This window comes from Hoplias malabaricus, chromosome 10 (assembly GCF_029633855.1).
Source record: "Hoplias malabaricus isolate fHopMal1 chromosome 10, fHopMal1.hap1, whole genome shotgun sequence".
In the NCBI taxonomy this organism is placed as follows: Eukaryota; Metazoa; Chordata; class Actinopteri; order Characiformes; family Erythrinidae; genus Hoplias; species Hoplias malabaricus.
The window spans coordinates 42,824,281-42,841,474 of NC_089809.1; the positions used below are offsets into that span (position 1 = coordinate 42,824,281).

Below are 17,194 nucleotides of genomic sequence, written 5' to 3' on the forward strand. Positions count from 1 at the left end.
AAATGGTGCCTAGAATACTGGACAGAAACCCTTTGGTTTTTTCACTCATTTACAGACACTGGGGCTTGGAGGCCATTTAGCTTGGAGGTTCTGGGTTCTAGTCCCGCTCCGGGTGACTGTCTGTGAGGAGTGTGGTGTGTTCTCCCTGTGTCTGCGCGGGTTTCCTCCGGGTGACTGTCTGTGAGGAGTGTGGTGTGTTCTCCCTGTGTCTGCGCGGGTTTCCTCCGGGTGACTGTCTGTGAGGAGTGTGGTGTGTTTTCCCTGTGTCTGCATGGGTTTCCTCCGGGTGACTGTATGTGAGAAGTGTGGTGTGTTCTCTCTGTGTCTGCGTGGGTTTCCTCCGGGTGACTGTCTGTGAGGAGTGTGGTGTGTTCTCTCTGTGTCTGCATGGGTTTCCTCCGGGTGACTGTCTGTGAGGAGTGTGGTGTGTTCTCTCTGTGTCTGTGTGGGTTTCTTCCGGGTGACTGTATGTGAGGAGTGTGGTGTGTTCTCTCTGTGTCTGTGTGGGTTTCCTCCGGGTGACTGTCTGTGAGGAGTGTGGTGTGTTCTCCCTGTGTCTGCGTGGGTTTCCTCCGGGTGACTGTCTGTGAGGAGTGTGGTGTGTTCTCTCTGTGTCTGTGTGGGTTTCCTCCGGGTGACTGTCTGTGAGGAGTGTGGTGTGTTCTCTCTGTGTCTGTGTGGGTTTCCTCCGGGTGCTCCTGTTTCCTCCCACGCTCCAAAAACACACGTTGGTAGGTGGATTGGAGACTCAAATGTGTCTGTAGGTGTGAGTGTGTGAGTGAATGTGTGAGTGTGACTCCAGACCCACCGCTGCCCTGAACTGGATAAGGATTACAGACATTGTATGAATAAATGAACTAAAATGAACAGTTGTGCAGGACCATGGCACAACCTTCAAATTCAAAATTAAAAAGGAGTTAAATTCTTAAAATATACTAAACTAAATAAAATGTATCAGCCAAAAATGAAAATAAATTGCTTCACTTTGACAAAAACACAAACAGTAATCAATCTTATTTTTGAAATATTAAGTGTGAACAAATCCAAATTAAAATCTAGAAGCTGAACCTGAGAACAAACCATTAACTTGATCAAATACAATCAGAAATCAGACACTGTAGACATTTAGTGCAATTCAAAATGAAGCAGCTGGAAAAGAGAAAAAATAAGTAGTTTAAATAACTTGAGTTGAAAGTGAATGGATCGGTCCATTATCCAAAATCCAATCCTGCAAATTTTGCTAATATTGGGAGTGATAACTGATCTTAATATTGGATCGGTGTATCATCAAACAAATAACATTTTGTTTTCAAAATACTGGGTTTATCAGTCTTTCACATTATCGCTAATGTATTAATCGACGAAAATGGCAAAACATTTCATTATAATCTTCATCTTCAAATCATTATTATTTTATTTAGTTCTTGTCTTGTTTTCGTTGTGAAAAATAGGTCGTCCATAAAGACTTTTTGCCAGTTTTTCTTAATGAAATTACAATTGGAATCAGCTTATGTAACTGTCTCATATACTCACTCACTCACTCATACATTCTCACTAACTCACTCATATACTCACTCATATACGCACTCACTCACATACTCATATACGCACTCACTCACTCACTCATATACGCACTCACTCACTCATATACTCACTCATATACGCACTCACTCACTCACTCATATACGCACTCACTCACTCACTCATATACGCACTCACTCACATACTCATATACGCACTCACTCACTCACTCATATACGCACTCACTCACTCACTCATATACGCACTCACTCACTCATATACTCACTCATATACGCACTCACTCACTCACTCATATACGCACTCACTCACTCATATACGCACTCACTCACTCATACATTCTCACTAACTCACTCATATACTCACTCATATACGCACTCACTCACTCATATACTCACTCATATACGCACTCACTCACTCATACATTCTCACTAACTCACTCATATACTCACTCATATACGCACTCACTCACTCATATACTCACTCATATACGCACTCACTCACATACTCATATACGCACTCACTCACATACTCATATACGCACTCACTCACTCATATACGCACTCACTCACTCACTCACTCATATACGCACTCACTCACTCACTCACTCACTCATATACGCACTCACTCACTCATATACTCACTCATATACGCACTCACTCACATACTCATATACGCACTAACTCACTCACTCATATACGCACTCACTCACTCATATACGCACTCATATACTCACTCATATACGCACTCACTCACATACTCATATACGCATTCACTCACTCACTCATATACGCACTCACTCACATACTCATATACGCACTCACTCACTCACTCATACGCACTCACTCATATACGCACTCAAAATCACTCACTCACTCATATACGCACTCACTCACTCATACGCACTCACACACTCATATACGCACTCACACACTCATATACGCACTCACTCACATACTCATATACGCATTCACTCACTCACTCATATACGCACTCACTCATATACGCACTCAAAATCACTCACTCATATACGCACTCACTCACTCATACGCACTCACACACTCATATACGCACTCACACACTCATATACGCACTCACACACTCATATACGCACTCACACACTCATATACGCACTCTCTCATATACGCACTCACTCACATACTCATATACGCACTCACTCACATACTCATATACGCACTCACTCACTCATATACGCACTCACTCATATACGCACTCAAAATCACTCACTCACTCATATACGCACTCACACACTCATATACGCACTCACACACTCATATACGCACTCACACACTCATATACGCACTCTCTCATATACACACTCACTCATACTCACTCACTCACATACTCATATACGCACTCACTCACATACTCATATACGCACTCACTCACATACTCATATACGCACTCACTCACATACTCATATACGCACTCACTCACATACTCATATACGCACTCACTCACATACTCATATACGCACTCACTCACACACTCATATACGCACTCACTCATACTCACTCACTCATACTCACTCACTCATACTCACTCAAAATCACTCACTCACTCATATACTCATATACGCACTCACTCACATACTCATATACGCATTCACTCACATACTCATATACGCACTCACTCACATACTCATATACGCACTCACTCACATACGCACTCACTCACATACTCATATACGCACTCACTCACATACTCATATACGCACTCACTCACATACTCATATACGCACTCAAAATCACTCACTCACTCATATACATTCTCCCTAACTCACTCATATACTCACCCACTCACTCATATACTCACTCAAAAATATACATTCTCCCTAACTCACTCATATACTCACTCACTCATATACATTCTCCCTAACTCACTCATATACTCACCCACTCACTCATATACTCACTCAAAAATATACATTCTCCCTAACTCACTCATATACTCACTCACTCATATACTCACTCACTCATACATTCTCACTAACTCACTCATATACGCACTCAAAATCACTCACTCACTCATTCATACAATCTCCCTAACTCACTCATATACGCACTCACTCACTCATATACGCACTCACATACTCATATACGCACTCACTCACTCACTCATATACGCACTCACTCACTCACTCACTCACTCACTCATATACTCACTCAAAAATATACATTCTCCCTAACTCACTCATATACTCACTCACTCATACATTCTCACTAACTCACTCATATACGCACTCAAAATCACTCACTCACTCATTCATACAATCTCCCTAACTCACTCATATACGCACTCACTCACTCATATACGCACTCACTCACATACTCATACGCACTCACTCACTCACTCATATACATTCTCCCTAACTCACTCATATACTCACTCACTCATATACCCACTCACATACTCACTCAAAATCACTCACTCACTCATATACATTCTCCCTAACTCACTCATATACCCACTCACTCATTTACACACTCCCTCATATACTCACTCCCTAACTCACTCATATACTCACTCACTCACTCATATACTCACTCAAAATCACTCACTCATATACATTCTCCCTAACTCACTCATATACTCACTCACTCATATACCCACTCCCTCATATACTCACTCCCTCACATACACACACTCCCTCATATACTCACTCAAAATCACTCACTCACTCATATACATTCTCCCTAACTCACTCATATACTCACTCACTCACTAACATACGCACCCAAAATCACCAATTGCTCTTCATTACTATGCACTGAATACACTGTCCTTGTGGAAATGAACTTTTTGGCAAAAGATTACAGAGAAAACTACACCTCCAGGAGAAGAGATGAGTGCAGGGTGCACTTTAGGACAAACACTAACACAAGACTGAAGCTCACTGTGTGCAACATCTGGAAAAAACAGAGGTGAAAGATGCTGCACTGCAGGAGAGGACTATCACACTTCCTAATGATGGAGGATGGCTAGCACTGAGCTGCTCATCATTGCGTTAATAAAAGAGGAGCGTACGGTGAGGTGCACTTCTTTGTGTTAATAAACAAGGGGTGGACGGCTAATTGGCAGAGTGTGTTTCATTGTGCATTTATGGAGTAATTCAGGGCAAAAGTGGACGTAAATATTGTAACAGAAGTATATTTGCATTGAGCCAGGTTTCTGAAGGGTGCTGGCTCTGCAGTGGAGCCCTGTCACTTTACTCACTCTTCAGTCTTCACCCTATTGTCTGTCAGTGCCTGTTTCAGGGTGCAAGGCTGTAGGGCGCTGTATCTTTCACTTTCACCAACAAGGGCACTCACCAGTGCCCCCTAGGAGCAATTAATGCGCCTTTCTCACAAGTGCACATTAGACCACAGAGTGAAGGCGGCTGTTATTCTCACCCCAGTGGGATCCTGCACTTCGAGGTCGGTGCTATGACTGAAAAGTTGACGACAAGTTTCAGTTCCAAATCAATCTAGTACCTATTCCTTGAGGTAAAACCAGCTGCACCTGCCCCATGAGGTACCACGGTGCAATTAAACCTCTCCTGCTGTATCGTCTACCTCTGTACAATTGAACTTCATTTTACCCGCTCTGAAAGTAACCCTTGTGCAATGAAACATAGCTCAGCCTGTGGTGCAGTTCAATCCAAAGGGCAATAAAACCTCTTTGCACCTGCTCTTTGAGGCAATTGAGACGATCCTGGAGATCTACTGTTCTCACAGCAAAACAAACTCTCTCTCCTCATTATGTTCATTCAGAAACTCTGTGTCTTTTTAAGGTAGAATTGTGTGTTTGAGTAAGATGCCAACTGTAGCTTGTTGGTTGAAATTCTCTGAATTACCCCCCAAAAAAACCAAAAACAATTAACTCAAGTTTACTTTTGTAGCATTTTTGGACTGGGTTCACTTTTTTGCAGTGAGCATTCTCCTGAATCCTGAATTGAAGCCAGTTGCATCTTAAGAAATGTGACTGTAACAGCAAGCCTTTTCTCTTCACTGCATCCAGATGCTGTTTTCTTGGCTGTGGCTGAACGTGCGACACTGAGAGAGCTCCCGAGACATTTCAGACAGAGACAGAGTTAGGGCTGTGTATAAACACTGGACCTTTTTTTTTACAGAGCGCACACAGACCGGAGAGCTAGTGAATGGTGAGAAACAGCCTCTGAGTTTTATATAAATTTCATCTCCTTTAACTGTTGGCCCCCTAGCTGCACGTCCCAGAGAACAGACTCTGCAGGTGCACAATCCACAAAGTTCGTAGTACAAATTTTCTAATGGAAATGATGAAAATGATGCTGTAGCTTTGCTGCTAAAATACGAGGGAAGTGCATTATAATTGTTTGGGTTTCAGCACTTGTAGCACTAAGCACTCTGCTGAGTCCATATGAATCCATGACACTGAGCCAATCTCTGACAAGTTGAGGACTTCTTGGGAATGCATAATGCACTGAGCATGCAGGGGATACACAACTACACCGTGATGCTTTTCTGCGCCGACAGAACGGCACATGCACTCGAACTCAAGCACACAACGCCGACCTCCGTGTGGCAGCACGCTGTCAGAGGTAATCTGCCAGTGGTTAGATACCGAACAACACCTGTCAATAATGTACGCATGCGCACGCACCCATGAACACTCGCTCCACGAAATGACTGCTTTTGTGTCATCTCAATGACCTGGCAAGTGTTTGTCATTATGCACAACAAAAGCAATTACCCATGAATGATTTGCTTTGGTGAGGCTAAGCCTTGTTGCCAGGCAACACTCATGTAAATGAAGAAAGCTCCATCTCTAACTATAAAAGTATAGGCACGGTTACTGAAGTGACAGAGCAGAATGCATTACAAGCAAGACATATACAGAGACGTTCAGACAAGGGGCTCTGCGCCTCCCGCTTCTGAAAGTCAGAGAGGCCACGGTCTGAGGCAGGACGGAATCGATAAAGGCCTGAGAAAATCGACCAAATCTGCAAATCCCACCTTCGCAGGAGGCTCTTCTGTGAGAGAGTGATATGAAATGAGTGCACCTGAGCCCATGCCAAGAAACATCCATTTCTCCCAAAGCAAACTGGAGGGTTGTAAATCAACGAGGTCTCCTTAAGTAAACAACTTTCAGACTGAAGTGTTTGGCTTGACGCTGTTATATACGCTGAAATGACCACGACAGTGTTCCTGCGGCAAAATTCCACCCAGCCGCGGCGACCCTGCTGCCCTCAGGCTGGTTAACAACTCTGCTCTGAGTTTCAGATCTAGTTCTAATGGAACAGAATTAATAGGGAGTTTAGAGGGTCACACAGCTGCAGGGTCGTGAAGGTTCTGTTCTCCCTGTAGTGTGTGGGTTTCCTCCAGGTGCTCTGGTTTCTTCCCACAATCTGAGTGTCTGTGTGACATTGCTTAGAGGTGTGAGTGCTTGGGTGAGTGTGTGATATTTTCTACCGGTGGGTGTGTGAATGAATAGATCCTCCATAGAAACCACTGTGTATTTCTACAATTACAGCCTGTAGTCCATCTGTTGCTCTGCAGAATCTATTATCTGTATTTTGCTGTTGGATCATTCTAAGCGCTGCAGTGACATTGACGGGTTGGTTTTGTGTTAAATAAAAATGACTTTGTGAAAAACAATGCATTATATCTGTCTGTGCTTGAGGAAATGTTATGAACGGGATGTGTTCATTATTACAGGTTGTTTTTACATTTTAGGAGTTGGTTTTCAATCACAAACACACAAAGCTGAATTACCAATGGAGCAACAACAAACACACATGCTTACAGCAACAAGTATTTCTCACAAACACTCTCAACATTCATTCATTCATTATCTGTAACCCTTATCCAATTCAGGGTCACGGTGGGTCCAGAGCCTACCTGGAATCATTGGGCGCAAGGCGGGAATACACCCTGGAGGGGGCACCAGTCCTTTACAGGGCAACACAGACACACACACACATTCACTCACACACTCACACCTATGCACTTTTGAGTCGCCAATCCACCTACTAACGTGTGTGTTTTTGGACTGTGGGAGGAAACCGGAGCACCCGGAGGAAACCCACGCGGACACGGGGAGAACACATCAACTCCTCACAGACAGTCACCCGGAGGAAAACCATGCAGACACAGGGAGAACACATCAACTCCTCACAGACAGTCACCCGGAGCGGGAATCGAACCCACAACTTCCAGGTCCCTGGAGCTGTGTGACTGCGACACTACCTGCTGCACCATCGTGCCGCCCACACTCTCAACAGCTATGCTTTATTATTTCCAGTGCACCTGATTTTACAAAGCATCTGACCCCTGCCCAGAGGGTCTGCTCAAAGAGCAATTGTGTCCAAACACTAGGGCTGAAAAACCAGGAATTCTCAAAAGTTGGGTAATTTACCATGTGAATTAAAGGGTAATTATGGGAATTAATTGGGAATAAAATGGGAATATTCAAAGCTAAAAGTGAGAAATGTACATATACAGGAGGTCCTCGGGTTACGTCAGTCTCGAGTTTCGATGTTTAGTGGTTACGACTCATCTCCCATTTACTGTATAAAGCCTTGTTTCGACTTAAGTGGTTTTACGTCGTAAACGTCGTAACGCGAACTTCGTGTTTGGTGTGCGCGGCGGAAGAATACACGGTTACGCGGCTCGGGAACCGAGGAGGACGGCGTCACCCCAGTCGCATTGTATGCCATTTTAGCTTGCTGCTACGTTGTTCTCTCTCATGTGTGTGTTTCATTTTGTGAATTTTTGGCTCCCAAGCGTAAGGCAGACTCTTCTGTATGTATACAGTATGTTATTTACATACAGTGCCTACGTATGTTCCGACTTACACCGAAAATCATTTTACGACGCGACGTAGGAACGGATCAACGTCGTAAGTCGAGGACCCCCTGTAGTTGGTAAAAAAAATATACTGAAGCATAATCTTAACTAGATATGATTCAAACCAGTTGAATATCAAAGCTGCTCCTCAATCCCAGGCACATTACACACTGAAGGGTTACTGAGACCACACCCCTGCACTGTTCATTCCTCCATCATTCTCAAATTGTCAGTGGAAAGTTTACATTTTGGAATATCAAGCACACACCTCAAACCTCAGACTCTTAATGCCCTGTAATTTGAGTAATTCTCCTCATATCGGATGCCCCTTTTAGGCATGAAACCCATCCATCCACACACAGATTTTTCACAATGATGGTTAAAAATCACAGAATCTTGATCACTCCCCTATTGATAAACACTAAACCTTTTGGTCGCTGTGCTAATATCATTTTAAAGAAGAGGTTTGTAGCACAGATTTTACGGCATGCTACGTTGTATTCTTTAACATACTTTCCCTGATTGATTAGTTGTACAAATGCGTTTTACAATGTTTTTTTTTTTTTTTGTAGTTTAATTGTAATTTGAAATTCAAACATTCCTCCCACAGTCCAAAAAAATCAGTGTCCACAGGTGTGAGTCTGAGTGTGTGAGTTTACACAGTGCCCTGTGATGGACTGACGCCCCGTGGTTCCTGGTTGGCTCTGGACCCACTGGGACACCCCCAAGAACATACAACAGAAGACTACAAATATACAAACTACAATCTACACAGGTTGTAAATGCTTATGTTTACAGAGTTTAATATGTAGTCGAAGATGAATAGCATCCATTTAGATTCAATTTTCTCAAGAAAAAAGAGATCAATTTTAATCAGTCTGCTAAAAAATCTGGAATTCGCTGGAGCTCCGGGCCTACTGTGTTACAGACAGACGAGAGAAAGATTAACTTGTACTAGAGCAGAGGGATGAAGGGAATGGAGTCTTCTTATGATTCATAACACTCCCAAATCGACTCTAAAGAATACTACAGTTATGGGCATGTATCCCAATGAATGGCAGCAACAAGATGAAGTCTGGTGTGTTCATTCATATCTGAATCTACCTGCTCTCATTTCACCTTGATAAAAAAAATATTGCCAAAACAAAGCGCGGCTATAATATATTTATACACACACACAAACACACACACACAACAACGCAGTGGTGGATGGGTGTATTATGCATATTAAAATAGCAGACCCATCGACCATTCATTATTTCTCACTAAACCCACGGTCTCCACCCATTTCTCCAGAGACAATGGAACTAAACTGTAGGGGGTGCTGTTTGTTCCCGCTGCCAATCTCTCTGTACTTCATTAACACAGAAGGTTTTGTGTGGATCAATCTGTATCGGTTATACAGTACCTAAGTAGCGCTGGATGTTATGAGAAGAGTCAACAGTGGATGGTTGAAAAACCAAGAGCTTGTGTCTGATTGGCTCTGCTGGACGTTATGGGAGGAGTCAGTGTGTGATTCCTAAATCAGAAGCTTGTGTGTGATTGGCTGTAGATGTTTCCCTTCTGCAGAGTTTCTCCTGACTGTGGGGCTCCTATGGACTGATTTACAGCCCGTACAGATCTCCTCAGCATTAGTTGTATATCACATCCCTAATAAATTGAGTGTAATATGGTCAGAGGGTGACCAATGCAGCGATTTACAACTGCAGTACACCATAGCCATAGCCAATTTACACAGTTTCCCCTTATCACATCACCACACCATGGAAGAGGTTAAGACTTCCTGTACCAAACCATCTATAGAGCTTATACAGCAACAAATAAAATCTGTAAGACACTGCATATCTGGCTGGGGTGGGCAGTGCCCTCTGAGAAGCAGCTTGTTGCCTGTGTGCTCCAAAATGACAAACTTTCACAAAACTGGAAGATGGCAGTGGATGATAACAAAGATGTCAGAAACGTGCATCCAGACAAGAGGTGTCAGAAATGAAACACTGAAAGTCAAATGGCAATGCCATTGTTATATGGTCCTTTAGGACCAATCCATAGAGAGAGAAAAAAAAACACAATCCTTTCTCTACATCTAGCACTGTCCAAGGCAGGTGCATGTCATGTTCCAAACCATCCATGCATTACCAATAAACAAAGAACATGTGAAATTCTACCTAACCACCTTGTCTGAACTGCTGTGATAGTAGTCTGACACTACCTCTGAGCTACCTCTCAAATTTGCACTCCTTAGAATAACACTTATAATTTTTTAGGTTTTTATAGACCACACATATCTAACACTTTGTCTGATCTGCTATCCACACCAATGAGTGGCAGTGTATAAAGAGATAAATATAAGCTCCTGTTATTATCAATACAGCTGTGTGTCAGAGCTGGGTGTGATGTACCAGTTTGGATTGCCTTTTGTTTCTGAGGCATCACGCCATTCTTCTGTATTTTATGTTGCCGATTGTAATTGGGACACGGCATCATTGCTGTTGCGGCCATGGTGCAGTGGCCTTTGAAAGATTACACTGTCAAAAAGTGGCGAGGGTGAAATCAGCCATTTAAGAAAGTGGTGGCAAAATGGCCTCAGCATAAATTACACCTATGCAGCCTGCCATTACGTTTTACTGCATGCCCCACAAAGAGAGAAATACAATCTAGAATCCAGATGTGGATGCACTGATGTCCTGACATTAAAGCTGAAATCCTCAGATTCTTAAGATTTCAGATATTAACGTTTGAGAGATTATCCACATCTTTAGACATTCAGGGTCATCCTTGTTATTCTTGGGGAACAGAAGAACAACCCTACTCACTGCTCTCTAGTAAATACCATGGTTCTCGGCATCAGAATAAACACTGTTCTGTGTTCGCTCTTAACAGCATAGGAGTGATTTAAATCCTGCTCCATCAGACCCACTGCCCTGCACAGATTCCACACCTGATCCAGCTCATCAATGGATTATCAACTACTTCATCAACAGGATCAGGTGAACTCAGGCAGAAAATGGTGTAAACTGCAGACTGTTAAGAAAAACTGGCATGTGGATACATTCTAGACAAGCAGCCAAGTAGAACAGGTCAGACGACAGCTGAAAAAAGCTTTACCTGACTGCCACACTGGATAAACCAGAAGGAAGCATGCAGAAAGATTAAAAGCACTATTTACAGAATCTCTGTTATAACTCACAGTGGTGAAGTTCTCTGGGAAGCATTCCTGCCCTTGGAAGTGGCACTGAAGAAGCATATCCCTGATGTCATGACCTACACGGTTGTGGAACTCAGTCATGTTAAACTCCTCTGGCTGGAAGTCAACAAAGTTAGCCTTTTCCTTCAAGGCAGCAATGAACTCAGGGTTGCCGAGATGTGGATGTGCAATCTGCCTCTTCCTGTTCAGCAATGCTAGCAGACTCCCAACATGGTAAAGATCGTTCTTGGTGATCTTGGAGAAGCAGAATTCGTTCAGATTGCAGAAACTGACAGCAGGGAAAGTGAGGTTAGGCGCAGCCACTTCGTCCAGTTTGGTGATGTGATGGAACTCAAAGTAGTACACTACTCTGTCCATGGATAACATCAAGAACAAACACAGAGCACCTAGGAATGAAAAAATCCACAGAAAGCGACATAATGTCTTTTGTCCATATGTGAAAATATATCTTATGCCATGCAGCGTGGAGGACTCAGCAAAGGTTTGCAATTTGGAAAGCCGGATGCTTTCATTCTTGCCCTCTATATCTCCCTTCTTAGCCGTCATCTCCATTCTGGTTCTAATAAGAATGAACTTGACAATCAACTACAAAAACCAAAGGAGAAACAAAGGCAACTTCCCGAACAAGGGTTGATAACACTGATTTCTTAAGCGCTATACTATCAAGCAGAAAGTACATGCATCACATGATCCAGAGTGTCTTTTTTAGATTCCTCTTCAGTTGTCTCTTAATATCAGCTGTGCATTCAGGCAGAACCAGACGCAATGAGAAACCCTGAACTCTTCAATCCCACAAGAACAAGAGCAGCGTAGTGTTGCCAAGCACAATGAAAAGTGCATTCAGCAATAAAAAAACCATCAGATGAAAAAGGGGAAGCCAGATGGAACTGCAACAGATACATTCGGGTGGAGAGAGGAGAAGATGAGCTTCAGCAGCCAACAGGATACCAGCCTCATCCACCCGGCTGAATGGTCAGATAATGGGATGTGGTAGACTGATGAATAGGAAGATTATAGCATGTGGTTGATGCTCTTAGTTTCCACCCTCGTCTCTTTGCCTTGACTCCTCCTCAACTGTCTCTCATCAAATGGAAATGAAGGTACCACCCATAGCCAGAGTTGTTTGATGATTACGGGATATCCATCCTGCTTTTCCAGGATCTGCCATGACTAATGAATGATTAGAGGACGGGGGGGAGCCATATTGGAATTGCCTATCCAGCAAGGGTCTTCCACACAGTGGTGGCTGAACACTTTGCCTCTCTTTCAAAAAGTGTTTCTGCTTTTTCATGCTGACTCTTTAGTAGTTAGAGCCCATCTCATGCCTAGTGCCTACTTAAATCCGGTGTGTGTGTTTAAGATAAAGGAAAGAAGGGGATAGCAGGCGAGAGAGAGAGAGAGAGAGAGAGAGAGAGAGAGAGGGGGTGGGGGCAGAGGTGGCTCTGACTCAATTTACTGTCTCCAAGTTTCACAGCAGAAAAATTGCAGCCCCCAGTCTACACTCTGGCTGCGCAGCGACAGGTAACAGTCTGTCAACCTTCATGCACAGCACTGCGATCTCATCTCTTTTAAGGCTCACGAAGCACATTTATCTGGATTTGCTTTTCTTCTCCCAGATCCACAGTCTATTCTACAGTCCCCCTGGAAGGCCACTGGACATTAATGGTCAGTCTGTGTCCTCCCCTGTGACAATCAATTAACGGCATTAATGCAAGCAATGTGGTGGAAGCCAGCACTTTTGTATTTGTTGACTTTGAAGAGTAATGGTTATGATTTTCATGGCTTCAGATTTGCAGAATAAATCCCTGCTTAGAACAGGTCCAAATTTACAGACGAAAAACAATGAACAGGGTTTTGTTTTTAACGTAGTGGGACTTTTATGCCAAGTGCGATGCAACAAAGCACAAGAAGATGGAAAGAAAAAATAAGATGGATTCCTGCAGTGCTGATTAATGTATAATTTGTCTTCTAAACACAGTAACTAAAAAGTGCTATCACTGAATTCAGCCAACTCTATAAAAATGTCGACAACATGAGTAGTGCCACCGCTTTTTACCAGAGATGAAGGGTTAGAGGACACTCGCCATCAATCCCTATGGCTTCTGCTATGGTCCTCTGCAGTTTAAGTGTGATGAGCTGTTTTGCCACTGTGATGCCTTTTGGTTTAGACTGCAAGCATGGAGGTGCAGTTCTGATTGGTCAGTGAGAGCAGTTAAAGCATCTGCAAAGACATTAAATGATAAGTACCATTGCAGTCTATACATTTCACTCTCTGAATGAAAGATGGCATGAACCACAAGTGGGATGAAAGTCTACTGGCATGATATTAGGTTTACAAATGCTATTTTTTTTGGTAACATAATTATAATTTAAAATTAATTACTATTCAATCATAAAATTTGTGACTATTTGTAGCATTAAAAATGATCAATTGGCATTTTATATAACAACAAAAACAAAAAAGAAACGTAATAATTAAGTAGCTGGAAAGCAGTGAGGGAAGAGTTTATTGGGTGCTGCATTCATTCTGAGCTCCATCAGGAAAAAGCTGCAGAAGACTGTGATGGATTTGTTCTGTTTTTGGGGTTTTGGACTAATACTGTGTCCAAAAGTATGTGACGTTTCATGCTAATGATCGTGAACCTAGCATATTAATACTTGTTTATTTTTTAAGTAACAATAGTCATTTTAATACTACATAACAATCAAACAGTTACAGACAAAAGCTTTAAAACTTATTTGTACACCTAATACTTTGTTCCCCTGGGGTAACTCTGCTGTTAGAGGAGTCCCAGCACGTGAATGTTCATGCTGTGCAGATTGAAAATAAATCAATGTAGAATCAGGTCTCTGTGTGCTCCATGACCCTATTGCTGTGGAAAGAATGCACCAGGCTCTCTCTCCTCTTGGTGGTGCTGTGTTTGTTTCAGAGTGAATGCAAGAGTTTTTTCAGCGCAGATCTGGGAGCAGTCAGAGCTGACACTTGTCATGTTTAATCATTAGAAACAATAAACACAGTGGATATGTTCACTATGTTCCTGTTCATGTTGTTCAGAATGACCGTTTCTAGGGATGTCCAGCTTGGTTCAACTACATTCATTACACATCAGACACATGGTCAATATCAGCCACACTTTTACGCACTGTTAACAGAGGACTGATGGCAAACACATAAATATTTAGTTAAAAGATTAATCTAGCAAAAGCTGATGGCAGACTGTAGTTAATTTGAATATCATACCACACACCAATGCAAAACATTAGTTTAGACTGTTGTGCTCACTTCAGTTGCTGTAACTAGTCCATTTTGTACTATACCTTGTACAGTACCAGAGACCTGGAAAGAATAAAGTGTAATGAAGAAGTATCACTTCAATTCTAACAAATTCCACATCTCTTTACTGGTGATGTGACGAGGATACCTCGTCTATGAAGAATCTTGACTGCTCAAACACACCCAACAAAGAATTTAGGACTTCACTTTGCAGAAGGACAATGACTTGATGCAAACACTACTCAAAGAGAACTGCAAAAGTGCAGTGTTCTTAATCGGCCATGTCGATTAACTGATCTGAACCCCAGTGGGAATGACTTTCACTTGCTAAAGACAAGAGTGAAATCAATGAGCTCCTAAATAAGCAAGGGCTGAAAACAATACTTGGTACCAAAACACAGCATAACGCACTCTTCAGAAACAAACAAACAAAATATTCCAGCTCAGTCATAGTACTCTGTTTCTGCACTCTGGTAATTAAAGTGGCTCCTGAAATCTGATTAATAATAATAATAGTAAGTTCTGGATTGTCATACAACAGCTGTTACATGAAACCCTCTGTTGTGCAGATTCAGCTATTCCCAGAGTGAAGGCAGCTAAACCAGCTCATCAAGCGATTATCAACTACTTAATTGAGAAGTACTGGACCAGGCGATTCTGGGCAGGAAACATTTAAAACTTTGCAATGCTAGGATTTGCCTCGAGCAAGACGTAGTTATACCAGGATAAAAAAATAAAAGAAAACAAGCCAACAAGTTTCAGAGGGCAGCAAAAGAACCCAATCGATGCATCTGACGAACCAGATAGAAATGTACAATGAAATAAACACAACCCTGTAGATACTCACCGTGGTGAAGTTGAGATGGGTGCAGTCCTCCCCTCGGAAAGTGCACTGAAGAAGCATATCACTGATGTCGTGGCCTGTGCGGTTGTAAAAATCAGTCATGTTGAACTGCTTGGGCTTGAAGTTGACAAAATTGCCCTTCTCCTTCAAGGCAGCAAGCACCTCCGGCTCAGCTAGATGTGGGTTTGCAATCTGGTAGTTCTCATTGAGCAAGGCTAGCAATTCCCCAACATGGTACAGATCGTTCTTGGTGATTTTCGAGAAGCGGAATTCGTTAAGATTGCAGAAAGTAACAGCAGGGAACGTAAGGTTAGGTGCAGCCACTTCGTCCAACTTGGTTACATGAGGGAACTCAAGGTAGTATGACACTCTGTCCATGCAGACGAACAGAAGCAGACACAGGGAGCCCAGAAACGAGAGAGTCCACAGGAAGCGACGGAACGTCATGTGTCCATAGGCGAAAATGTGGCTCATGCCATGCAACGTGGAGGTGTTGGCGAAGGCTTGCAAGTTTGAAGGCCTGATGCTCTCGATACTGTCTTCTGAATCTCCCTTCATGGCTGTCATTTCTACTCTGGTCCTAGTAAGAACTTAATTGATGTGCGTAGGCAAAGAGCCAAGAATTAACAGTGTATGCTATTGCAAGTCTATAGAATCAAGAGTACCCTGGGTTACCATAGGATCCTCTCCTGGTGTCTCTTGATCAGCTGTGCATTCAGGCAGAACCAAGCACAATAAAAACCATCCACAGTTTCAATGCAGCGCTGTCAGGAACACTGAAAAGTGCATTCAGAGAAAATGAAAATGGGACTGCGATAGAGATATTCGCATGGAGAAAAAAGATGAGCCTCAGCAGCCAACAGGACCCTGCCTCATCCATCCAGAAAGACTCTCAAGGCTCTACATCGCTCTGACGATGGGATGCAGCCCATTTATGAATGGGAAGATTTAATAAAGGTGGTGTTCTGTTGCTCTTAGTTGCCACCTTCCTCCCGTTGCCTTGGCTCTTCCCCCCACTGCCTCTCGTCAGATGAAAATGAAGGGTCATAGACCTCCCCAGCCCACCTCTCTCTTCTGTTTGACAACCGGGGGGTTTTGTCGCCTCAATACCTCCTTCTCCTTTCTCCGGGTTCCACGATGAACAATGAAGGCTGTCTTCTTGATGCTGAAGAAAGCCACGTTGCTCTCGTCCAACCAGGCAGCGGTTTTCCTTCCAGATCAGCGTCTGTGGATATCCACACTGGTGCCTCAATCCTTCCCCTCTCTTTCGCAAGCTGCGAGCTTGCTGGTTATTCCCCCTCCCTCCCTCCAGCTCTTTAGTAGTCAGAATCCATCCCACTGCCGAGCGCCTGCTTCACTGAAGAGAGAGAGAGAGCGCGTGTGTGTGAGAGAGAGAGAGAGATCGCGGCGGAGAGAGAGAATGTAGGGGGAGGGTAGAGGGGGGGTCTCATTCAATACACTGTCTCCAGGTTTCAAAACACAGAAACACAGCCCCAATCTACAAT

The 17,194-nt window shown here is 43.1% G+C and overlaps 1 protein-coding gene across 3 annotated transcripts in view; it reads right to left on the bottom strand.

The window, feature by feature from the left end:
• asic1c (acid-sensing (proton-gated) ion channel 1c) overlaps window positions 1–16,937 on the bottom strand; it is a 135,156-nt gene extending 118,219 nt beyond the window's left edge. For all 3 annotated transcript variants that reach the window (XM_066682603.1, XM_066682602.1, XM_066682604.1), the window contains exon 1: window positions 15,693–16,937. In XM_066682603.1, the coding sequence (XP_066538700.1) occupies window positions 15,693–16,256 (564 nt within the window). In that variant the 5' untranslated portion in view covers window positions 16,257–16,937. The remainder of the gene's footprint in view (window positions 1–15,692) is intronic.
• Window positions 16,938–17,194: the final 257 nt, after the last annotated feature.